Genomic DNA, 25,732 nt, shown 5'->3' with positions numbered 1-25,732 from the left:
TGCTTGATTTATTTATTTAAATCTTTTTGTTATAAGTAATTTGAATTTAAATTGGTCATTTTGATTCAAAATATCAATTGTACGTAGTTTTCAAAATGTCATTCATGAATGAAATATGAAAATTTTAAGTTTTCATATCTAATCGTTAAGGAAATATGAAAGTGAATAATTTGCCTGTTATGCTCAATCTCTTTTTAATGATGTTGTCTTTGAGGTGCCCTTAACCTTATTTCATATGCCATTTTCGAATAGGGTGCGGCTATTGCCACCCTATTATTTTTTTAATTCACCCTACAATGATTTGAATTATTGAAAGACTATACTACCCAAGTGTAAAATGACTAATAAGTACACTAATTTTCTAAAATCCAAATATGTAAGAAAAAATAAATACATAACCAATATTAAATACAAATACTACTTAATTTCTCATTGAATAACATTAATCTCATTGTTAATTTGTTATTCAATTCACAAAACCAATAGTGTTAACTTCATCAAAATCTTTGCAGTACCCTTTGTGAACACTGAAAGTGAAAAATTTTAAATACGGAAAAAAAAAAATCAATCTCTTCTTCATTGCTCATAGTTATTAACTTACTAATATTTTGACATGAATTGAAACAGACGAACATCTAAATCGAAAGAAAAAAAAAATGGAAGTAAATCTGATTATGATTTTATTAGGAAACTTTAATATATTTTAGTTTTTTATTGGTATAAATTAATTTAAGTTTAAAAAAAATCTTTTTTGATTGAATATATCTTATAAGGATATTTATGGAAAGAAAAATGGGTTAAATAAGTAAATTTAGTAATTGAAATTAAAATATAGAGTGTAATGAGCAAGTTTGGTGAACAAATAAAATTGTAGGGTGGCAATAGCCGCACCCTTTCAAATATAGTTCTCATTAGGGTTTTGGTAGCCCTTTCCTTGTAATATTTCTCAAGTTTCTTAATGAAGTTCTCTCTTTGCTTTGACATAATGCAAAATAGAAAGTAGTTTGTTGGTTTGAATTTTGAAATGGGTTTTAATTTGGCATTTTCTAAATAAACAAAATATAGAGAAAATGGCCCTAAAAGCGGAAGATTGGAGATACTTTTGAAAAAAAAAAAAAAAAAATCTGAATCTAGGTTAAAAAAAAACTGGCAACACTAAGAGATCATACATATAGATTAGGTTTTCCATAATCCATAATGTGAAGTATTTATGGTATAGTTTTTCAATTATTTCTTCTAATGCAAATTCATCAAGTGTCATAATACAGTCTAAATCCTGACCCAAGATGTTCACAATTGAATCTTAATTAAGAACAATCTTTCTGTCAATTAAATTGCAAAAAAGAGAAGAAGAAATAATTGAAGAACAAAACGCTCAAGTTGCACGCCAATGCCATTATGAACGAGAGGAGTTTTGGTCAAGAACAAAAAGTCATAAATACAGAAAAAAAAAGAAAAAAAATCAGTGGTCCCCTAATCCAACGGATCAGAGGCAAGGTATCACAATATGATGATACCAGACCTATCACATCATGCAGCTCTGTACGACCTGTGTTTATGAAATTTTGTGTGTATAGCTGATAGCTCTCAGCTCAGCTCACAGTCTTCGCAGATTTCCATATATAATGTAAATGTAAGGGGCAAGCTTTTTACCAATCGAAGGGAGTCACTGTGTTTTTGCTGCCTAATCTGACACACTATACTAATTAAGGGTGCATCATCATCTTCATCCTGGGACCAAAATTATGATTCTCTTACCCGGCCTGTACCAGTTATTATTTTGATTGGCCCAGTTTGGTGGAGGCAGCATAATTACTTTGCATTCTTGCGGTAAGAATTTCATATCATCCTTGTGGAGTTGGGGTAAAGTACATGGTGTTTTTTTTGCATAATTTGGATAGAAGATACATGAATGATATTCTTTTTGAGCTTTTCCTTAGGTTTGCAAAAAACAAGATTACTAATCCAAATATAAGTAACCTACAAATAGAGTGGCCAATGCGAAAAATTTGGATAATGTAATTAAATTTCATTCTTATATTGGCAAAATAAAATTTACTAGTGATTACACATATTCGATATTTGTTTTAAAATTTCAATGTGATATATAAAAAGATTGAACTTCTAATTACGACCTTTAAATTTAACACCACTTTTAGAACAATTGTCATCTTCAATCTTGATCTCAATGTTCATTTTAGCCTAACTACAAGTTTTTTGACTTGAAAGCATATGTTTGAAAATATCTTAGATAGATCTAGACTAAAGAATACTCGACCACTTATCAATTTTCATTCAAGAAAAAGGTGCCTACCATTTTTTCCACTAATAATTCCAATTAAACTGCTCTACAAGTTGACCTCGTGATATGGTAGTTCTTATTAAGTTGATTTCTAATTCATTCCCTTATCATGCCATTCTAACCCTCCCCCACTTCTTACAAAAACTCATCGATCTACTTAGTAAGAAGTGGGAATATATTCGCACCAAATTAATTTATATAATGACCTCGAGAAGTCTACCTGTGTAGTTGATGACGAGTCACATGACGCACCATCCATATCGTTGATAAAACACAGAGAGAAATTTAATATATATAGGTGATGTAAAACAAGAAAGATAGTACGTAGTGTAGTACCCCTGACCTAATTTGCCACTTGAATGAGTCTTGAAGTAATTGGGGCATCGGACCACATATATTCACAGGAGGGCCAATTCATTCACCGATGGGTTGCTGGCATTTACCAATTCAAGGCTAGGTACGTTGCTACCTCTGGTTTATTTAGGATCGTTGATATAGTATTCTGAGGGCCAGCAAGGTAAAAATTAAGGTAGGTTAATTAAGTCCCATTACTCAAACTTAGTTCGTACATGCTGCTGTTTATTTACAGATCGAGTCAAGTAGTGACTGATGTGATCAGCACCTCGTCATGCACCTCTCGTATCGATCTCTTCCACCACAGAAAAGAGATGGGCAAGCTGTAGCTATAGCTAGCTAGGAGAGACTTGACAGAGGTGAGGGATGAGTTTTAAAAGTGTGTAGGTTAATTATTCAGGCCGGTGATCGAGATCGCTGAGTACTGGTTTGATATGAACAGCGCGCAGAAGAAGGATCGATCTTTCCCGATCTCTATGAATTTAGTTTACTTTAAGAACCTGCAGGCTGATGCTTCTGCATGCATGCCTGTGTATTACTATTATTGAATGCTTAATTAATCAGTATGACCTAAAAAGAATTAACACTATCCTGCATGACTAAGCAGTTCACTGTTTCTGCATTTACCCTATCGATTTTCAGATCATATGCAGATAAACCTTCCGCTTACTTTACACACTTTCCTTTAAACTTTTGCTGCTCATTTTTTTTCTCTAACAGATTAGGTGTATATATGTGTTAATCTCCTATCTTGAACAAATGCATATACGTCTGTACGCGCTCAAAAATCATGATACCTATTATCAACAGGGAAAAAATGTTAAAACAAATTCATCAACAGGGAATATATATATAAGCAAGAATGCTTACAAAAGCATTCACGAGATGGAGACAGGATGATTTATTCCCATATGTCATTGGGGTGGTGCGGCTACCATTAATTTGAACATTTTATTTCTCTGTTCTTCAACTGTGCTTACAGAAGCAAATACGCAAGAAAACCAGAAAACAGTAAGAAAATAAGAAGAATATAAAAGTCCATATATAGATGATAATCATCGGCTTACTTTTAGTTGATGTGACATATATATGATACGTATGAGAAATTATAAGAACATGATATATAGTTTCTCAAATCTCTGCAAAAATCTTTTGATCGAAGTCATACATATTGAAACGTTATCTTCGATTAGAATGTCAATCAATTTAATTAATCTCAGAAAATTATAATTATTCTTTGTTAAAATTCAGATCATGGGTAGTTTGGTATTCATTGTCTGCCAAACCCAACAATTTGATTTATTAAAGAAACATATAAGTAATTAACTAATTATGCATGAACAGCTAGATGTTATCGGTTAATCTGGATTTAATTGCTTTCCCATTTTGAAAATGGGTTCTTGGATTTGGCAAGCAAACAATTAATTTTTGTGATGGATATATTTGTATACAACAAGAATTTACGACTTGAGCAACACGTATAAACTATGAAGAAAGCGATCGATTTGGTGTGTAATATAAATTATAAAGCGGTGGTGATAATGATCATGATCATGATGAGCTAACAAGACTACGATGCAAAACCAACCAAAATTTATATACAAGGTCATTGGCTATTGATGGTTTATAGCAACCTTTTCATTTTCTAACCACTATGCCAGAGCACGAGGCAAGACCCATGACCCATGATCACCACCTCCCCTTTGAATTGAATTAGCTAACCCTTGTCCACACTAAGAAGCAAACTTATAGTTTTGTATACCATACTAGCTATAGCTAATCACAATTGATGTTTGTGGCTTGATCTATGTATATCTACTCTTTCTTTTTCCCATATCAAAATTAACAAATATTCATTTTCAAGGGGACCATTGGAAATGGGTGGGAATTAGGCGAGGATTGATGATGAGGGGAATATATAAGGTCATGGGTTGGCATTTTTGGATTAATGGGAAGTGTTAAGTTGGCACCATGTATATGTGTATATTTGACCTTAGATGCAAACAAGAGAAGCCCTCTCTTTCCTTTCAAAGGTGCCAATCGAATATAATTACTTCAACTAGCTTGCTTCCCCCTTTTTAGCTCTTTATATGCTACATCTTCTGTCATAAGGGGGGAGAGTGAGACAGATGTCTTGTCCCTTTCAGACCCTAATTTCCAATATATTCAGATGACCCATCTGCTATTTTGTATTTTTCAACTCAATAACAAAAACAACACATCCAACTAAGTGAAGATATCGATCGAATTTATTATCTTCTTTTGGAATTGTCCATAAACTTACGAGCTCAATAGGTATTAGGGTGAATCATGAAAAACAGCAGTAGGTTCTAAATGTAAATCTGTTTGTCATGTGAATGGTGCACAAACTTTATTTTTACATCAAGTAAATTTGTTTGGAATCCTTCTTTTTCAACTTTTCTATCATTTATTTGTTCTCAAGTAAGTTGTGAAAATTAGTTAACTGTCATAATATTCCATTAGGTTAAAGGCAACATATAATTAATATTAGCTTGAGAAACAAAACAAGAACAAGGGAAAGCAGAAAAATAAATGAACATCTTTTATTCAACATATATACTTGTCAATGGGCAACCATAATTTCTTTGCATTATTGGTCTATACAATGTATGCTTTATATATATATATATATGTGTGTGTGTGTCTGGAAAGATCAAAATACAATGTATGCTTTTCTCTCATATATTTCTGTATGGCAAAATTAAAATGTCATTTCATCTAAAAAATATAGTGTTTAGAAATGATCAATACAAAATATGTGTGAGAATTCTGTAATGCATAGTTGCATACCATTCAAAATATAAAGTGTTTCATATTGGGGAAATACAAGATATATATGAGTTCAAACATTTTCACTAATTTTCAACTGATCGATTTTAGGTGTGATACTCATATTACTTTATATAAACAATATCTTCTCAACTAGTGTAATACTCATATTACTTTATATAAACAATATCTTCTCAATATTTTCTTATCATTTTTTTTCTTAATGGAGTGAGAGTCAGATCCACATGAGTCTCATATTCATAAAGAAAAAGGTTGCAAAGTTGCAAAACTTTTCTTTATGTTCATATTAGCTTCCACTGTTTCATGAATTTCAATCATGTTAGGTCTCAGCCATTAAATACTTGATTAACTTATATCAACCTCTTAAGATTCTTATGAGTTATCAAACCAAGAACATACTGAAGGTATCGGTTGGGGTTTTCTTCTATGAGTTTACTCTTTCTTTCTCTCTGTCATGGATTTGCATTCCCAACTGCCTCTTGGAACGAACAGTAATGTGTCATCAAAACATCAGCAAAACCTTCATGATAGTAACAATAATGATTAATGCATGGCCAAGAATCATATATGAATTCAGAGACGTGCATAAATATGGGTATTGTTTCTCTCTGAATAATAAATAAAACCGGATCGATTCTCTCTGCTCTCTCTTTCTCTCTCTTTGCTTTGCTTTGCTCTAGAAAAACGCAGTGCATTAATAACGTTCACGCGTCAGACACACACAATGCAACCCTACTAACATATATAAACCAAGAAAACATGATCTCTCTCTCTCTCTCTCTCATATATGATTCTTGCTTTCATAGTCAGCCTTTTTTCTTGTTAGAATCCAACAAAGCTTGCAAACAAACAATAATCACTCATGAAAATTGGTACCTACGGAACAAAGACCATCATGCATCTTGGCGTTTATTTTTCTTCGGGAAGTTGCATGTGAAAAGTACTAAAAAGACAGAGAGAAAGAAAGAGTACAACAGAAACAGTTTTGCAAAGTTACACTACTGGCTCTGACACAGACACTCACTAGCTACATACAAAATGCAATAGATAATTTCTAACTTAGCTTAATTAGCTTGGTCTTATTGTGTGTTTGGATGGACGGAATCATGAAGCAAGTAAATGGGTTATCTTTTTTCGATCTTTCTTGTTGTACAATGATTCTTTCTTTTCTCCCGAGGGTTTTGGCTTGATTGAAGGACCTTTGTACTAATGTTGGGTTTAGGCCATTTTTCTTAATTAATAAAAAATAGAGAGGCTATTTGCTTAAACTATTTCAATATGCAATGCTAGTTATATTTTAGTTAAATTTTAGCTAAAGTACTTAAAAAATTATTTTGGTTAACCACTTTTAAAATATGTCTGCAGCATCAGTGTTTTTTATTTTAGCTAGTTTTTAATTTATATTATTTTTTGAATGAAGATTAAATAGTTTAAAATATTTATAAATTACATAAAATAACTCAAAACAAATGTTTTAAATTATAGTGAGTCTGATCCCACTCTCTATATTTAGGAGCAAGATAGCCAAAATTTATAATGGATAACTATTTAGGAGTTTGGTGCAGCTGTTAAAATAGATAAAAAAACTAAACATGCTTTCTAAAATAGCTAAGGAGCTAAAATAGAGTCTGCTAAAAATGCTCTAAGATATACATACAAAATCCTATTGAATTCGATTAAATGATCTTGTTTAATTCTCATGCGAAAGACAAAGGACTAGTTTGCAAAACTGTTTATTAAAGAAAATAACAAGTTTTGAAATCATTATATAGTGAAGCAATAAGAGCAAGTCCACTACATAGGCTAGTCGATCACCAAGTCGGATTTAACCTAGAAAGGAGAAAAGAAGAGAAAATGGGTTTCCACTTTCTTATGAAATGGAGGCATGCCTGGGTCGTACCTACTTACCTAGGTCTCAACCCGAGTCAATATGCCGACTCAGAAGGAGACTCAGACACCAGCCTAGCCCATAATAACAAATTAATGCTGACATTAGCAGAAGGAAGAAAGAGGCCACACGGTCCTCCCGTATTTTTGTTGCGTAGCAACTAAAATGCAGCTTGCCCACGTATTTAACAGCCGTTGGCGACCTTGAAATTTGAAACAGTCACTGCATCATGGCCCTTGATTTTGATTGTCATTTTCAAGTTGGACGGCCAGAATTTCATTCTTTGAAAGTAATTGAACCAACGGTAAGAAAATAATTTAAAAAATTAAAAAAAATAGTAAATAATTTGCTATAAATTTCTACCATCTGTTTTACATTCCACACCCAACGAGTTACAAAAACTATTCCAATCGGTTCCTTTTTATTTCACCTAAAATATCTAAGGGTCCTTGACCCAAAGCACCAAAATAAGCAAAAATCATTTCCACTTACCCCAACAAAATTTTTTTATTCCCACTAACCCGATTTAAAATAAAATTACGATACTACCCTCGACCTAATTAAAAAACTAACATGTGCCACTCATCATTCTCCTCTCTCTCTCTCTCTCTCTCTCTCTCTCTCTCTCTCTCTCTCTCTCTCTCTCTCATGGCAGCTCTGGAACTGGAGCTCGAATCCGATCGTACCAAATCAAGTTGTTTGGCTCCAGTTTTGTTGCGGCTAGTCAACAGTCTCTTTTCTGCGCGGGCGTGCCAGCACCGTTCGGGTGCGGTCTTCGGGGGTGTCCCTTAACCTGACTTCTTTTGAGCGACTGTAGACGAGGAGAGCATCAACCTCGTCGTGGGGGTCTTCTGTGCCTCGTGCTGGAAGACTTTGTCTTGTGTCACCAAGTCGATACTCAACGTTGTAGGTTGAGCAGAGCGAAATCACCGGGAAGTAGAGAGAACTGTTGTGGTCGCTGTACTACAGTCGGCTCCCGAGGAGACTAGGACCGAAGCACTTTGACAGAGGGTTTGGTGGCACTGACAGTCGGCTCCTGAGAAGACTAGGACTGGAATGTGATCACTGGTAAGAGAAAGAGAGGGGTTGCTCTGAGAGGGATTGCTCTAGAGAGGCTTGGATGATCATAGAGATTCTTTGATGAATTGTGTTGTTTCTTGTTACTTGTTGTAGCCTCTATATATAGGCTACCAAGACATAGTGGTTGGCCTTAAACAAATCATGATGGGTTAGGTTTGAGCACTTAAACACTAATGGAATTGTTAGGTTTAAGCACTTAAACACTAATGGAATTGTTAGGTTTCAGAGCTTAATTCCATGTGGTTGGGCCGGAAACGCTGCTGGACTCCTTACAGGTCCAGTTTTCCAGTTTTGCTTCTGCAGAAAATTGGACTGATTGTTTGAAGGTTTTCCACTCAAAACTAGCTCTGGCACTCTTCATATGAAATAATCCTTAGGATGTCTAGAATTAATCTGGAAAGTTTTAGCTCATTTGGATTTCGTTTGGTTAGTCTGCCGCCATTCCTTCCTTGTTTAGCTCGGTTTCTCCTAGCCGAAGTAGGAAAATGTGCTAAAGTTGACTTTTCATTTCCATGCTTCCATCATTTCCTTTCTTGCAGCTCGCATAATCTTCCATAGTAGGCTTTATTTAGCCTCTAAATAATATATTTCGAACTTGTCGACAATATATAGCTTGAGCCACTGACATTGGCTCAATTTTTTCAAGACACTCTTTGTCAGGCCAAAATGCTCATTTTGGGTTCAAACACAAGCAACTGTCTCTCTCTCTCTCTCTGCCATGGCTGGTACCAGATCGACTGGCCAATCCATGACGTTCACAGACGGTCGAGCTCAGCCAACCGGTGGCGAAGGCGTGGGTGGTGACGGAGGAGATCGTCGGCAACGAAAGCTCCGGCGAATCCCGCTGCCGCTCGATCAAATCTAAAATCCCGCTGGTGGTGGTGACTCCGACGAGGATTGGAGGCTCGGAGAGGTGAGAGAGGTCGGCAGCGAGCTCCGGCGGTGATTCAATCCGGTGATTTTTGGTCGGCTGTTGACTTGGGTGCCCAAATCAGATTTTTTTTTTTTTTTTTTTTTTTAAGTAATGAGACAGAAGGAAAGAAAAAAAAATTTTGAATGTCTATTAGGGGGCAATAGACATTTATTGGAGGGCAATAGACGTTTTGAATTGATATAATCTCTTCGTTTTTTTTCTTTAATCAAAGTTTTATTTGTCTAATTTCAGGAAGATTAGTTCCTATTCCGGCTATCGAAAGTTCTATTTGGGGGCAATAGACGTCTATTGGGGGGGCAATGGGGGGCAATAAAACCTATGAAATCTCTGACGACCTCTTTGGGGATCTCCGGCGAGGTTTTCAAAAAAGTTCGGTAGGCGGCGGCAGGTGACTGGATTCCAGGGAAAGTTTGACGGATTCCGGCGGCCGGTGATGGGGCTCCGGCGAAGTCTTCTATGGTTTCTCTCTCTTCCATTTTCTCTCTCTCTCTCTCTCTAAGTAACACATGGGTGAGGGTAAAATGGTATTAAAAAAAAATTATGGGGTATTAGGGAATACTCCCTTAGAGTGTTTTGGGTAAGGGGGAATTAAAAAAACTTAATAGGGTAAGTGGGAAAAAAATCTCTAGAAATAGGGTAAATTGACAAAAACCCAATATCATCATTACTTTGTCAGTAGGTCTTCCAAAAATTCATCATTACTATCTATTTACATCATATATTTCTTATTTACAATAAATAAATTAATAGAATATTAAAAGAACAGGATTGTCATGCCTCATAGACCTGATCCAACGGATGGATACAAATATAAAAAATCAATGAACAATGTTATGACCCAGAAACCTAATCCAAAGACTCAACGGGTGAACTTGCTCTAAATTTATTGCCAAAAATTGAACTAGTAGTTTGCAATTATATCTCTGTCTCTTTAATTTCAATTTTCAAGTATTGCCTCCTTCCCTTTTTTTTTTTTTTTTTTTCTATAGGAACTAAATTAGTTGAAATATTACAAGAATCCCATAGAGAGATGGGAGGAGAATAAATTTTATCACATATTGTGGAAGACTTTCAGGTAGAAATTCATGTCGGTTTACTCCAAATCGTGGAGTTTCATACTCCTTTCACAGGGGCAAGATATTTCATACAATTTATTAGCAAGCCGCTTTGTGTTATCATTTGGCATCTCAGCCAAAACAACAAGCTCGTGGCCCGCCATTATGTGATTAGAAAGCTAAAGCAGGCCAAATTAATAAAATTTAAATAGTATGAAAATGTAGCTGAAAGTAATATATATGGTGATGCACAATCCAGTGGAGAGCAGTGAGATGTTAAATATATTAGTTAAATGTCATAGGCTAAAGTTAGGTTGTGCATGCCATCGATCAATTTATCACCGTTAGCATATCATATTAGAGCGGTGAAAGATAATAGTAATTTAAATATAAGTTTGCTGAGAAATTTTGTCATAATATAAATGCCTATTGGTTGCAATTCTTAGATTTATTCTTAATTTTTCTCTCAATTTTCTGAGACTATTGCTGACCACTACTACCATGTTACCATTAAGAAATATATCTTAAATTTCCTCAAATATCTTAGGCTCATTAAGGTTATTGATAAAATTATATTTGAACAATAAACTTAACTTTTGCTGCATGTATTTACAGTTTGTTATCATGTTGAAAGTATGTATTCATAACATTCATGCCAATTGCCAAAAGGAAAAATCAAATTTTTATGCATCCATAATAACCAAATTGCTATATGTCACGCCATTTTAGATTTGTTAGGATCAGAAAAGTTGCATGCATGCATGCATCTACTGGGAGTCGACAAGAAAATTGGAGCTAATGGAAGTTTATTTTTTCTCTGCAATTGGAAGTTACCAAGAAAGAGTAACTTTACGTAACTTTCTAGGGTTTACGTAACTTATACAAGTAGGAGTAATTAACCTGACCAAAAATTATGAGGATTCGTATTTGATAATATGACAGCATGACTTCCAAAAAGTCAATCGAATCTTTTTGCATGAAGTAGATCTCTAACATTTGGCACTGAGGCGGCTACTATATATGGATAGTGAATTGAACACCTAACAATAAGTTCGATTCCAAAATGTTCTTGAAAAAGCGAGGGGGGACTGTTTTAATAATACAGAGATGGAAATCAAATTGTGATGAGAGAAATTGCCATAATGTCATTATGTAAGAGCAGGAAGGCCTTGACCAATTTACAGTTTTGGTTATTTTCCTACTTTCTTTCGATTTGGTCATTTTTAGCAACAATTGTAAGTATGTGAATCCAAATAGTAAAAATTCGTTTTTATTTTGGTTTTCACTTAAGTTTTTTATCAGTAATTTACTCGGCTCTATTGTACTTATATGTGAACTTAAAAGGATTAATAATAGTAGGAAGACCTTAACAGAATTTAGGGTTAAGGTATTAGGGCACATGGTAAGTTAGATGAAGACCTTACATGGTAAGCTAAACTCTAAATTCATACCTTAAACGCCTAAATCTGAACAAGTTTAGCTACTTGTTTTTGGTGCTTCAGAGTTTGAACTTCTTTTGCAATATCAATTTCCCCAATGGTTGCTCTGAATAAATTAAATAAGCTCCCCAAAGAAAACCCACCATTGAACTTGAAATTCATCATCTGTATTAAGTATAGATTACAGTTAAACCTTGATAATTAGTGTTGTGATTTATGTAACATCACAATCCCCCATCAATCAAAACATAACATTTTCTAAACGTAAATTTGGGTTTAATTGGAGCTTTTTGCTTGGATTTGTCTGCTCATATCTTGCAGAACACGGTAGCTATTAACATATTAATGATCTGGAACCAATTAGTCACCTGCTTCTCTCTTGGACCCAATCCAAATCCTATCAATTACATATTTCTTAAACGTAGGGATAAGCCAGTGATTTGGATTATGTGTCTGCTTGTTTTTTTTGTTTTGAGAATAGGATTATGTGTTTGCTTAATGGATTGGGAAAGACAAAAACTGCAGCTGAAGTGCTAGTAGAGGAGGGCCATGTGTGGGAGGGCACAGGCACCAATCTTGAATATTATTGTCATTTTTTCTTGATTAGGAATTAACTATGATAAGGTCCTCTCTGGTTTGCCTAACTAAGCCAAAAGTGTCATTGTTTAGGTCAATTTCATGCCAAAGAAACAATTAATGGTTTGTCATATTATTTGTACATGTGAATAAAATGTGTGTCTAGCTAATCTTCTAAGTGTGTATGGAACCAGTTGGCCAAGCTATACCGACATGGTCCAAAACATTCACATCTTAATGGTTAAAAATGCAATAGAATGAGGTTAAGAGTATGAATTTAGAGTTTAGCTCTCAGAAGTTTGCGGAAATTAAATGCAACAACGGAAGGGTACTCGCTACATTGTTAGGGTGAATCAAATTTGACATCTTGATTCAGGACACAGTTTTTTTTTTCGATAAAGTTGATTTAGGACACAGTTAACATAAAGAGAGAGTGTAGGAATTGGCCCAGTTACGCATGTATCTCCAACAGACTAACTTGTGCAAATTAAAATATTACCACAAACCCATGTGCTCTTATGTGACTAGACAAGGCAAACATGGTCATACTGTCATAGTACATGAAAGCATTTCTAGCAGTCTAAACCATAAACCAGTGGCATTGGAATGGCATCAAAACAAAGCTCTAACAGTATAGGCAATTATCGAGAAGCCAGGATCCTTGGCTGCGCATATACACATGATAAAAGAGTTGGAGAACTTTACAGAAAGTGGAGGAATACCAAACATTACAGCAAAGATGCTTCCTTCTTCATTTAAGCATGGTGACAGTCACAAGAAAGATATATATATATATATATATATATATTAATTGCAAGCTTAATTCTTTTTAAATGGCTTGTTAATCAGCATTACCAGGTGAGATTCTCAGAGATTCTCAACTGGAGTTTTCTTTAATCTTTTTGACCAAAACATAATCATGGTTACTCACCCTGTGGCCTAAATTAAGCAAAACCAAATTTGATTTGTATTAGAAAGGGTTCCAGATGGAAAGCATGTGTGAATAAGAGTGATATGGTTAATGAAGATGTTTTTGTTTGTTCAAATTAATAACATCAATGTCTTAAGTAATAGACAGACTGAAAGGGATGCATGAAGTAAAAGTTTGACTATTCAGATGGATATATTTTTCTTTTTCAAATAAATAAACATGCCCGTTCAAAAGTTGGGTTGCTTTGATTATCAGTAGAAATTTCCCCACTTTGCAGAGGCCTTATTTCTATGCATATGTTTATATACAAGTACGACCTGAGAGGTTTCTGCTTTATATTGTCAACATCCCCTTTGGCATCATCTCATCAACTCCATTTTATTCTTTTTATAACATATTCTTGTATTCTTTTTCAGATGGCTAATAATGTAGCCTAGGGTGAATCTAGATCAATGAGAAAGAATTAATCATGATTTAGATGAACAGATTTGAGAGCACTGGCCATGATGATGGGGTTGATAAATATGCAAAGGGCCTCTCTGAAAAGGTGATGTTGATGAGATGAGTAGAGCCATTGAAATTGAAAACATTGACAGCCTTGTTTCAAGGGAAGATGGGCTAGAAAGTTTGATATCCACCAAGAAAGTAGTTGTTGTTGGTTAATTGAGAAGTATATGAGGAAGAATAAAGCAAGAAAAGCACCAAGAGCATTCAGAAACCTACAAAGCTTTATGTGAAAATTTCAGAAGATGGGATTTCTTTGTCATAATGGTATGTGCCTTTAGAACCCATATGGGATTCTTTTCATGAAGGCACCAACAAGTAAAGACTTTGATTCCAAGACAAACAAAAAGATAAGGATATGTTTGTTAGGCCACAAAATTCTGCTCATAGTATCTAAACTAATAATAGGAAGCTTCTACAATAGTAAATTGCTTGTTTAGGGTTTACTTGGTTAGAAAATTAGAAATGATATTCATTGCCAAAAAAAAAAAAATTAACCATGCCAGGTACCTATGAGAGGCCTAATGTCTTTGCTGTAATCATTCTGTGATTGATCTTTAATTCCCAAAGGTTTGGCAATAGATTGAGATGAAAATTCTTCATTTTGGGTATTGCTTACCAAATATTCACAAGCAATTAAAGAATTAAGAGTGGGTTTCTGAGAGATGACATGATAGCAATTAAGAACCACGTCTTCCAAATTGGAGTGTTCTTGAAAGGTTAAAAATAGTTGGATGTCCTTTCGTTTTTAAAAATGTTGGGTGGTATTGTGGAAGCTTAATTTAGTTGCCTATTGAAAGTCAAAACTGATGAAAGTCAGAACCCAGAAGCCATTTGGATATTGAGGTCCACATTTTCTCTCAAGAGAATAACATGATTCTTTTCTTCTCTGAAAAATAATAATAGTTATCTGGGTTTGATGAACTAGTACTCAACTAATCAATGACCCTATTCTCTTTGGTTTAAGGCTGTTTTTCATTCCCACTAAATGAAAAGATCATACAGATTGGGGAGTTTAGACTTCGGTGACTAAACCAAAATATTATACCAATCTCCTAGTTGTTTAGCAAGGCTAAAGGAGCAGGCAGATCCAAAGCACTCTTTATTCGAACAAACCAATTTTTACTGATCAGAAATTAAAAAGAAAAAAGACTTGGCGCATTAAGCATGCTACTGCTACCACCAGTCCTAGTTCTGTAAAAGAAGTCTGTAATGTGCGTAGAGCATAAGAATCATCACTCATACAAGTTGGAGAAATTAGATGTAGCATTTGAAGTGCCAGTAGCCTACCAAAAGGTTAATGGCTTCATGCCACCTACATTGCTCATGAATTTTGGCAAATACTACAGCCGGTTACATCATGTTACATTTTACAAGTAAAATGAGGTACCATGGTTGGATTCAAATTGAAAATGCAAGTTTCCCATCATTGCTTTTCGACCAGAAGAACAGGACACTAAGTTATGGCACCTACCTCAAAACTATGATCCTCTGAATTGGCTAAAAGTCCACATCCTACTAAAAATCACACCTCTAAATCTTTAATCATAAACCTTCTATCTGCTCCAGGGAAGAGAAGTGCGCATTGACGCTACTGAGAGTTTCTTGATCAATTTCATTGGTACTAATCAAATGAGGAAATAAATATTGCGACTCTTTCCTGGTTTCCAAGTCATTCTTCGTAGTCTGTTTCTTCGTGGTCTCTGTGTCTTCCAATTCTGAGCTGCTCATAGATTTCAGTTCATTGAAGAGTTGAGTCTTCATCTCCATGCAAGACTGTAGATCCTCCTCATTTCGGGCTTTGTTCAACTTATCAATGAGATCACCTAAAGCTGAAGCCCTTGCAGCCCGCCAATTTTCTCCTTTTCTGGGCCCCATATCCAATTCAATTTGGTCACTCGGTTCCTTATCTCCATCAGCAGACTCACATGTTTTAAGCTTCTTTAGTCCCTGATCAACAATTTGCTGTATCCTCTTTCTGAAATTACTGGTTCTCATTGGATTTGATCTCAACTTTAACTTCAACCCTGAGACCATATCCCCATTGTCACCTTCTGTAGTAGTCCTGTCATGGTTTGATATGGATGATCCATCCCTGATGGACTCTTCCGCATTAGAGTTCACAGAAAACACTTCCCCTAATAAGCTGATGTTCTGCATGTATCGATCAAAAGCTTCATTTTCCACTTCAATGTTTCTGTCCTTAAATTCCTTTAACTTGGCAAACCTCCATTCATTAGTAGCCACAGCATCCTGAAATTAATTCCTACATTAGGACAAGTAATTCTCACCAAAAAATAGTACAAGAACAAAAATATAGTGCCAAGGAAATGCCTTTCTGGTCAGCGGCTTCTTTGTGCGAAGTGTAATATGCACATTATTGAATTGCGCAAAATTGTTCGAAAGTTGTCGGAGTGATGCAACTCTATGCGAATTCCTGAAACATATTCAACAAACTAATAAATGTACCATCCAGAACAAAAATAGTGCTTGCTCTTAGACCTGGCAGACCTAACTCAATAAAGTACCAAGGGCAGTAAGAAGAAACAGGTGGAGTTCGGAATTCAGAAAACAAACATATACAATGTGGGGTAGTAAAAACCATATATGTAAGACAGCTGTAGCACAAGCTAAAAGTCTGATATAGGAAGTTCAGACAGAGAGGAGTCTGGGAATAAGAACCATCAATCTTAGACTCAAGAACAAGCTAAAAGTATGTGGAAATCTTTAGCTAGTCACCTTTCATAGGAAGATTAAACTAAGTGAAATCGGTGAATTCTAAAAGTTCATACTCACATAAACTTTATATTATAATGTCACCTCTTGAGACAGTAAACTATCAGGAATATAAAAAAGATGTTGCTAGAACTCACCCGGAGGATGATGTCTCAGTTGACTGATGGTCAAATTGAGGACTGCTTGAGGCTGGTGCCTTGTCTGGAATAGTTGTATTTGCTTTCAAGACTGCAATAGTAACACAGTCGGTCAGGAGAAGCAGGAAATGGGGTCATACTCTGAAAAGATGATAGAACAAGCAATTCTCTGCTTTTCCCCCCTATAAAAGAGTCTCCTTACATTAATAGGCCTGTGCATATTGTTCTAACTAAACGAGTCAAACCAATGAGACTACCATACCAACTGAACTGGACATGATTCAGTTGCCTTTATATGGTGATTTTCAATTTTGATTGTAATATTTTCAAAAGAGACTCTGACAAAACCTAGCTGACACGCGCGCACGCGCACATTGCTAAGTGAGGGTAAACTTGAGGTAGAATATATGCAAATGCTAAATTCTCCCTCAGACACGAGATCACTATAATCTCCAGACTTCTAACAATCTGCTCTAGACTCGACCCTCTTCTTTCTTTCCCATTACCTAATCAATCTAAGATCTTGCTGCAAAATTAGGCGTCAGCAGCATCATTCACCATCCTCATTACCTGATTAGAATCACTCCTCTCAATAGATGCTTACCTAACCACTATGGCAGCCCTCTCACCTTTGAATTCAAAGCTTCTCATCCTTTCTCTTTCTTCTTCTTAAAATTTTAAATGGGATATTTTATAACCAAAAAATGCCAAGCAAATTAGATAGGGTTGATTCAGTTGTGATATATATTCAGTTCAGATCGATTATCGAAACACAAAAGTGATATTAAACCAATGTATCATCATGTTATATGAATTTTAAAAGGTTAAACTGTTTATAATAGAATTATGATCAGAAGTGCCAAAAAAAAGAAAAGGAAAGGAAATTGTGATATATAGTTCATGTATAGACGTGCCACCTAAGTAAACAACTTGGATCCAAATTTTACATAACCAATCATGTCCTCGACAGCACAGATTACCCTTTTTAGAAATATGAGAATACTGTTTCCTACTAGCTTGTAAAACCCAAACCTATTACATAATAGGCTGCAACATTATTTGATAGTAGCCAGAAAAGATTTATTGGCATGCAATGCCGTGTTGCCAAAACTACCCATAATTTTTTTTTTAGTATCCTACACACACTAAGCCCCCATCATTATTGCCTAGAGTCTACTCTTAACATTCCCCTCATCGTCACAGATACCCAGTGATTCACATGTGAGATACCATGGGATGGTATTGCTTAAGAGTCAAGACCATGTTTTACCCCCTGCTTCCCTTTTCCTTGAAGGAAACACTACATATATGTATGGGATCTAAACTTCTAACGATCAACTATGTATGTGAGTTTCACCTTATTATCACTGACAGCAAAAGTTGCTTGTTTTTGACATAGACCGATCAGAAACCAGGAAACCAGGAAGAGCAAACCTAGTTTACTTGTTGTTATAAAAGATTAGGTTACCCAGCAGTAATATTTGACTCTTTGCATTACTACTGCAAACCATCCAAAAATGCAAGAAATATTACATCCTCCTGAGTTTTTGATTACTTGACAGAATCTTCCCCCACCCTAACTAATAAAATTATCCATTCATCAGAATACCCAGACACTTGAAAGCAGAAACCTTTTCATGTATACACACTTATTTAACATACCATGAATGTGACATGGATTTTGAGCTCTTGAGCAGCAACTCTTGCAAGACTCAAACGGACACCTGCACACACAAATTAGCTCATTAACTAATCATAGAGTAACAAAATTAACAATTTAATTATAATAGGATATAAAACAAACTATTATTTCATCAGTAAAGGGAAGTAGAAACTATAGTAGTGTTCACAAAGCAAAAATAGAACTCCGACAGCATCTTCAATAACATTAAGAAACCTAATTGATCAACTATAGGCTATGTACTACTGGTGCAGAAAGGAGAAGGATCATCATTGAAATAACAAGGAAACCCAACGATAGTGAGAGATGTGAACAGTTACCTAGTAGTAATTTGATTGTTTGTTAGTTCATAGATGAAAGCAAAGATGAACTATCTAAGGTTTCACAGAGTGCATTTTTGGGGTCAAATGGTGCTCCAATGAAATTAGGCAGTGGCTGCAAATAAACAATCCAAAGAACAATGAAGAAACCTTAAAATCTTACTGAGATCATTCTAGGAGTCTCAACATTGATCCAAACTTCGGTAATTCACTTTCTATAATCTTGCTTGGATCATTGCCAAACCTAATATAGTAAGACTTTTAAACTTTAAAGGTGGCTCAAACTAATCTCAAGTAAGAGCAAACAAAGTATACTGTAATGCAAAGAACTACCAACAACAAAAACAAAACAACCTAGACCTGCAAATTACCATAACAACCCAAGAATTGAAAATTTTAGATTCATATCAATAGAACAAAGACTTCAAAACCAAAGAGGAAGGTAATCATGCCAAGAATTTCATTCGATATAAAAACAGATGGGTGAAATTGGTAGCTAGCCTCGAGCTGACTCAAGAATGCCCTAAAATAATACCACTCAATGTTCTTTTTATCACAAAACTGATAGTGATTTCCACTACACAACCCAACAAAGACTTATATGTTCCATATTAAGACCTTTTGGATCAATCCTGAGAATGAAAAACAAAAGGAGGAAGGGACTTGGATAGACCGCAAAGAATTCACAATCACTTTAAAAGTAATCGCAATTCTCACTGTGCTTCAATTCTGTTTAGGGAATGCAATCTGGTTCTCTTGTCCAATAATTATTGCGAAACTCACCCAACGCATTCAAATATTAAGACATGATCCTACTCCTCAGGATTGCAAGCACTTTTTGCATATCATAGATAAGTTTCTCATTGCATGGATCAGCTGCTACATTATGATCCCACCATAAAATTCCAAACTTAATTTTTCAGTGGTATTACAGAAGTCTAGATAACAAGCAGAGTTATCTTGTATTTCAAGCAATTTACTCTAACTAGTTGTCAAAGCTATAAATGAATGGTAGCTCGCTTATCATCTCTACACCTCCCCTACTTATTTAGAAGGGGTTATTCCCACAATTATCGGCTTCAAGAATGTAAAGCCCCTACTCGTTTCAATAGCATCATAATTGAACCAGAAAATGGTTTTAATGCCATTAAGTTACCATTCTAGGCCCAAAAATAGCACTGAACAGAGTCTACCACAACTTTCTCTTTCCAGATGAAATGAGAGAACAGGTCATGGGCTCTTCCAATACTTCTTACCACAATATCTCGGCTTCCTCACCTCTATCAAATTCTCAACTTAGTTTTCACAAGCAACAAGGAGATAGATTGGTCATCGCTCATGGGAACTCAATGCAGATTGTACTCTTTGATTTTTCAAAATTCAAGATACTTCCGCAATCTTGACACAAATTGAGTCTCCTAAAATGGTTCCCCTTGTACTGTAAGGGTCAGCAGGACACCCCAGTATCAAGCTCTTCCGCAAAGCTGGTTTGAGTTATATCAGGCTATTAAAGAAGAGGACCTCCTTTTCAATCCATCTATTACAAAGCACTAAGTTCTGTGGGTTTACACCTACTCCACATGTCTAAAATTACGAGCCATACTTGGCATTCAGGCATCCACTTGTCTAAAATTACCATATGCCAACCACAAAGTTTCTGTATGTGCTTCAGATTCTCCAAATCTCAGCAATTAGTCCTTTTTTGCTATATCTGTCTTCCTTTTCTCATAGACTGAATTCCAATCATACCCCTCACAGAGTGAAATTTGAAACAAGACCACATCATTACAGAACTTCTAACACCACACACAACATCAATCACAGCCCAGCGAATTCAATTCCTTCAAATCAATTACTCTAAACACCAAACAAACGCAAATCCTCACGAAAAAGACCTAGCTAAATCGTACGGCCAGCGATAAAAACCTAGACGACGAACCTAACTCAGCAGAAAATTACCAAATCTGAAACCGAAAAAGAGACTAAAAATTACCTGGAGCGAGCGACATTGCCGCAGACCTTGCACTTGGGCTTGTTGAGGCCGCGGAGCGTCTTGGTCGGAGTTTCGGAGCGGAAAGCCGCGGAGAAGGGCGGGGCGGGGACGGCGGCGGTGGCGGCATGAGAGGCGTCGGAGGTGGTGGCGCTTAGGGCTGGGGAGGGAGAAGAGGCTGCTGCCATAAGAGCGCCAAATTTGGGTTTTGTTTTTTGAATTAAAAGAGAGAGAGGTTTGTGTTTGTTGGCATTTTAATTTTCGTAAAAATTTTTAGTTTTTGTTTCAGGCGCCGGAGACGGAGGAGCGATCAGGTTAAATGAGGCGGTCAAGGGCTCGGACCTGGAGGACGTGTGTTTTATAAGTCGTGATGGTCTGGGCCGGGTCGGGGTTTCTTAAAAGGAGTGGGTTCTTAGATCTGGGCCGAAGCCATTTGTTTCTACGGCAAAATTAAATTCAGGGACATGAGTAATTAGTATAGCTACAAGGTCTTTGAATTGTTATTGTCCTGTATTTCTAAGGTGGCCGAGGTCGGGCTGTCTGCGTCGGTCATTGGTTCTGATTCCAATCACGGGTCAAGCTTAGGACATGTGGAGACAATCTACTCGGAAACAGAATCAATGTCTGACGCGGACGATCTAGTAGGCTGACATCGCCACCTTTGAAGTACGGGGTGTTAATAGTTGAGAGACTTTGTAACTTTACTTATATGGCTTCCATGTTTTCATGTTGTTATTTTCAGTTATGTTTACACCGAGTTGCTTTGAAGTTGGGTGAATTTGGTAGGTTTATTGTCGCAATTGTCCGTTCAAGCTTTTTGACTTTACTGGCTTCTCGTGGATAAGATTTAGACTCTTATGTTACATCGAAAGAAAAAGATGTGGTTGTCTCGCCATTACAGAACTAGTAATTTTTTTTTATTAGGTAGAATGTCATGGGGAAACATCAAACTCTAAGTTCTCGCTTTATATCTTGTCACTATTCTAGAGAATATAGTAGGTAATAATAATTTAAGTGATTACTATTTTTTATTGCACCTGTGAAGGTGGATTATATGGTAACTTAAAGTTTAAGAGCATTTTTAGTAATGCTAGTCGTCTTTTAGTTGAATTTTGGCTAAACTAACTAAAAAGCTATTTTGGCTAGCCACCTTTAAAATACTTCTGCATTAATTATCTCTATTTTAGCTAATTTTGAATGTATATTATATAGGGGAAATGATCATTTACCCAATTTCAGCTTAACAATTGCCCACTTGCACAACGAAGAGTTTAAAAACCCCATTTACCCAAAACACTCTAAGGGATTATTTCCCCTTTACCCAATTAATTCTTTTTTAATTCTTTTTATTAATTTTTGAGACTTTTTTGCCCTTGACTTCTTTCTCACTTAGAGAGAGAAGTCATCCTCCACCTTGCAAAGCTCCGGTGACCAGTGGCAGCCGCGGACTCCTGTGACCGGAATCCGGCGACCGGTGACCGATCACCAGAATTCGGAATCCGGCAACCGGACTGGTGTCCGGATTCCGGCGTCTGAAATTATTGCCCCCTAATAATACCTAGTAACCATATTATTGCCCCCCCAGTAATCATATTATTGCCCCGCAATACTTATATTATTGCCTCCCAATAATCATATTATTGCCTCCCAAATTCATATTATTTCCGTCAAGTGAATTGGATAAACTCCCAAAACCAAAATAAATACACTACAGGTCACAATTGATCATATTATTGCCCCCCTAGTAATCATATTATTGCCCCCCAATACTCATATTATTGCCTCCTAATAATCCTATTATTGTCTCAATAACCATATCATTACCCTCCAATAATCATATTATTTGTCTCAAGTGAACCAAAATGAATACATTACAGATACAAAAAAAAAAAAAAAAAAAAAAAAAAAAAAAAAAACTCAGGATACCGAAAAAAAAAAAAAAAAAAAGTGATCTGGGCACCGGATCTGATGGACCGGGGACGGAGGGACCGGCGATTTGCTGTTGGATCGGCCGGAACTGTGAAATTGCAGGTGCAAATGGCCAGACCTTTAAGCTCCAGAATCAATTGGATTGGGGACGAGGTTGATGGTGGAGCTCATCGGCGGTGCATGTCGACTGCTTCTCCAGAAGCTTGACGGCCTCTTTCGACTGGTCATTGGAGAAAGCTCTGACGCGGATCGACGACAGCACCCGACGTGCCTAGGAGGCGCGCGAGGTTATGCGGTGGGGACTGAGAGTCCTAATCGTGGACGACGACGATGACAGCGAAGGTGACGATGATGGTGATGAAGATGACGTGGCCAAGTGAAGAAGAAGGGCGCAGCGAATATCGTAATGGATTGAAGAAGAAGCCATGGTAGTCTGATTCAGATTCCGGCGAGGCTTCTGAGAGAGAGAGAGAGAGAGGAGAGAGAGAGAGAGAGAGGAGAGAGATAGAGAGAGGTTGAGGGGAGTCTCGGTCGAGAGAGAGAGAGAGAGGCTGAGGGTCGTCTCGTGAAAGAGAGAGAGAGAGAGGGAGAGAGAGAATATGAGGGCAATACAGTCAATAGATGTTAGATTGGGTAAATGAGGTTAAAAAACTCTTAGTGGAGCAAGTGGACAATTTTTAGATAAAAATTGGGTAACTGGTCACGGCCCCAAGATAAATAATAGAAGAAAAAATTGTTTAAATACATTTATAAATTACATAAAATAAATTAAAATAAATGTTTTAAATTAACAAAAATAATAGAGAGCCTCATTTTGCTCTCTCTATGTAGGAGCATGATCGCTAAATATTAAAATTGATAGCCACTTAGGAGTCTGATGCAGTTGCTAAAATTGATATAAAGCTAAACATGATCTCCAAAATAGTTAAGGAGTTAAGATAGAGAGTCTGCTAAAAATGCTCTAAGTTGGTTTCTTGTTTCCATGCTATTTTCAATTATGTTTACACCGCGTTGCTTTGAAGTTTGGTGAATTTGGCAGGTTTATTACTAGAATTGTGTCAGTTCAAGCAGTTTGATTTTATTGTCTTCTATTGGATAATTCAGCCTCTTATGTTACATCAATGGAAAAAGATGTGGTTATTTCGCCTTACAGAACTAGTATTTTTAGGTAGAATGTTTTGGGAGAAATATCAAACTCGAAGTTATCACTATATATCTTGTCATTGTTCTAGAGTCTATAGTAGATAATAATTATTTAAGTGATAACTCTTTTTATTGTGCCTGCAACGGTGAATCATATGGTAACTTGAAGTTTAAGAGTATTTTTAGCAATAATTTTTTAGTTAAATTATCGCTAAACTAACTAAAAGGTCATTTTGACTAGCTAAGAGTATCTTTGGGCATCTCCAACAGACTACTTATTTCAAAATAAATGTAATATTTAGCTAATTTTAGGCTAAAATTCTACTCCAGCAGCATACCTAAACAAAAGTTAAATATAACTTTCGCTAAATTCTCTAGCTATATTTAGCTAGAGATGAGAGAGAATTTAACTAAAACCTAAATTTAACTTGGGATTTAGGTATTCTACTGGAGCATAACTTAATAGCTAACTAGTTATATTTCACTTTTAGCTATTTTTAGCTATAAATATAAGTATCACTGTTGGAGATGCTCTGCAAACTCTCTATTGTGGCTCATTAGCTATTTTGGAGAGCATGTTTAGCTTTTTATCTATTTTAGCAGCTGCACCAGACTCCTAAGTGGCTCTCTATTATAACTTTTAGTTATCTCGCTCCTAAATATAGAGAGCGGGATAAGGCTCTCTATAATTTAAAACATTCATTTTAAGTTATTTTATGTAATTTATAAATACATTTAAACTATTTAATATTCATTTAAAAAATGATATAAATTTAAAACTAGCTAAAATAGAGAGCATTGATGCAGACGTAATTCTAAAGTGGCTAGCTAAAATGACTTTTTAGCTAAAATTTGACTAAAAAATGGCTAGCATTGCTAAAGATGCTCTAATTTAACAATACGTTTGTATAGATTCCTTCTATTTTAGCTAATTTTGAAATTATATATATTTTTTTAATGAAAAAAAAATAGTTTAAACACATTTATCAATTACATTTACATGCAACAACTTAAAAGAAATGTTTTGAATTAACAAAATAATAGAAAGTTTTATCTCGATTTCTATATTTAGAAGCGAAATAGCTAAAAGTTAAAATAAATAATCACTTGAGTCTGGTGCAGATGCTAAAATTAATAAAAAGTTAAACATACTTTCTAAAATAGCTAATGAGCTAAGATAGAGTCTACTAAAGATGCTTGAAGTTTATTTGAATTCAAAATATCATCTCTAAATTTATTTGGATTCAAAAATATCATGTTTGCAAACAATATTTTGCAAGAGTGCTTTTCTCTTTTCCTTTTTCATCTTCTTTCGGTATGATGTCGAATAAGGTAACAAGCATAACCATACTAGTCATTTTCCCGTCTTAATCAGATTGGGGTCGCTTTTGTCTTGTTGATTGTGACTTCAACTATGTGAATCATATGATCAAATAAAGAATGATTATCAGTCATGTTTTCCTTTTGCGATGTCTACGACTGAAGCATTATCAATTGAGAATTGCGATGGCTATAACACTACGCCGTCCCTAATTATGAATCGTCAACCTATTTTAGTGGGACAAATATCTACTCTTGATTGGATATTGTGGACTTTGTAAGTTTCTTTGTTTATTGTGATTGCCAATCTTGTTAATGAATAGTGTTAATTGTTGATAGAGACACCTGAGGTGTTGCCACTTGCCAAGTTGGGAAAGGAAACACATGCTAGCTAACTCATGAAGTAAAGACTACGCTCACTTGGCTTTTTTTTCCCTTCTTTTTTTCCCTTCTTTTTTTCGTTGAAACCCAATTGAGCTTTCATATTCCTATGTCAAACGAGTTGGTCTATTTAAAGAAAACTCATTCGGGTTTCATGCATATTAGAGTTGGTTCATGTAATGGCTGAAACTGAGTGCGTTAGAGAAAATATTTATCCAACT

At 35.6% G+C, this 25,732-nt stretch overlaps 1 protein-coding gene and 1 long non-coding RNA gene across 2 annotated transcripts; one reads left to right on the top strand and one right to left on the bottom strand.

Moving 5' to 3' along the window:
• The first annotated feature begins 2,560 nt into the window (after nt 1-2,560).
• Nucleotides 2,561-3,245, top strand: LOC133742389 (uncharacterized). The gene is made up of 2 exons (XR_009862538.1): nt 2,561-2,759; nt 2,892-3,245. It is a non-coding gene; the product is annotated as an uncharacterized LOC133742389 (long non-coding RNA).
• Nucleotides 3,246-15,031: 11,786 nt separating this feature from the next.
• LOC133706899 (uncharacterized) lies at nt 15,032-21,199 on the bottom strand. Its single transcript, XM_062132443.1, has 5 exons — nt 20,742-21,199; nt 18,410-18,471; nt 16,748-16,838; nt 16,209-16,311; nt 15,032-16,127 (listed from the first exon to the last, which is right to left on the bottom strand). Exons 1-5 carry the CDS (start codon nt 20,924-20,926, stop codon nt 15,420-15,422), a joined length of 1,149 nt encoding a protein of 382 aa, XP_061988427.1. The 5' UTR covers nt 20,927-21,199; the 3' UTR covers nt 15,032-15,419.
• Between the last annotated feature and the right edge of the window lie 4,533 nt (nt 21,200-25,732).

This window comes from Rosa rugosa, chromosome 4, assembly GCF_958449725.1.
Source record: "Rosa rugosa chromosome 4, drRosRugo1.1, whole genome shotgun sequence".
Taxonomy (NCBI): Eukaryota; Viridiplantae; Streptophyta; class Magnoliopsida; order Rosales; family Rosaceae; genus Rosa; species Rosa rugosa.
The sequence above is the reverse complement of the archived record's forward strand: the minus strand, read 5'-3'. Positions and strand labels throughout refer to the sequence as shown.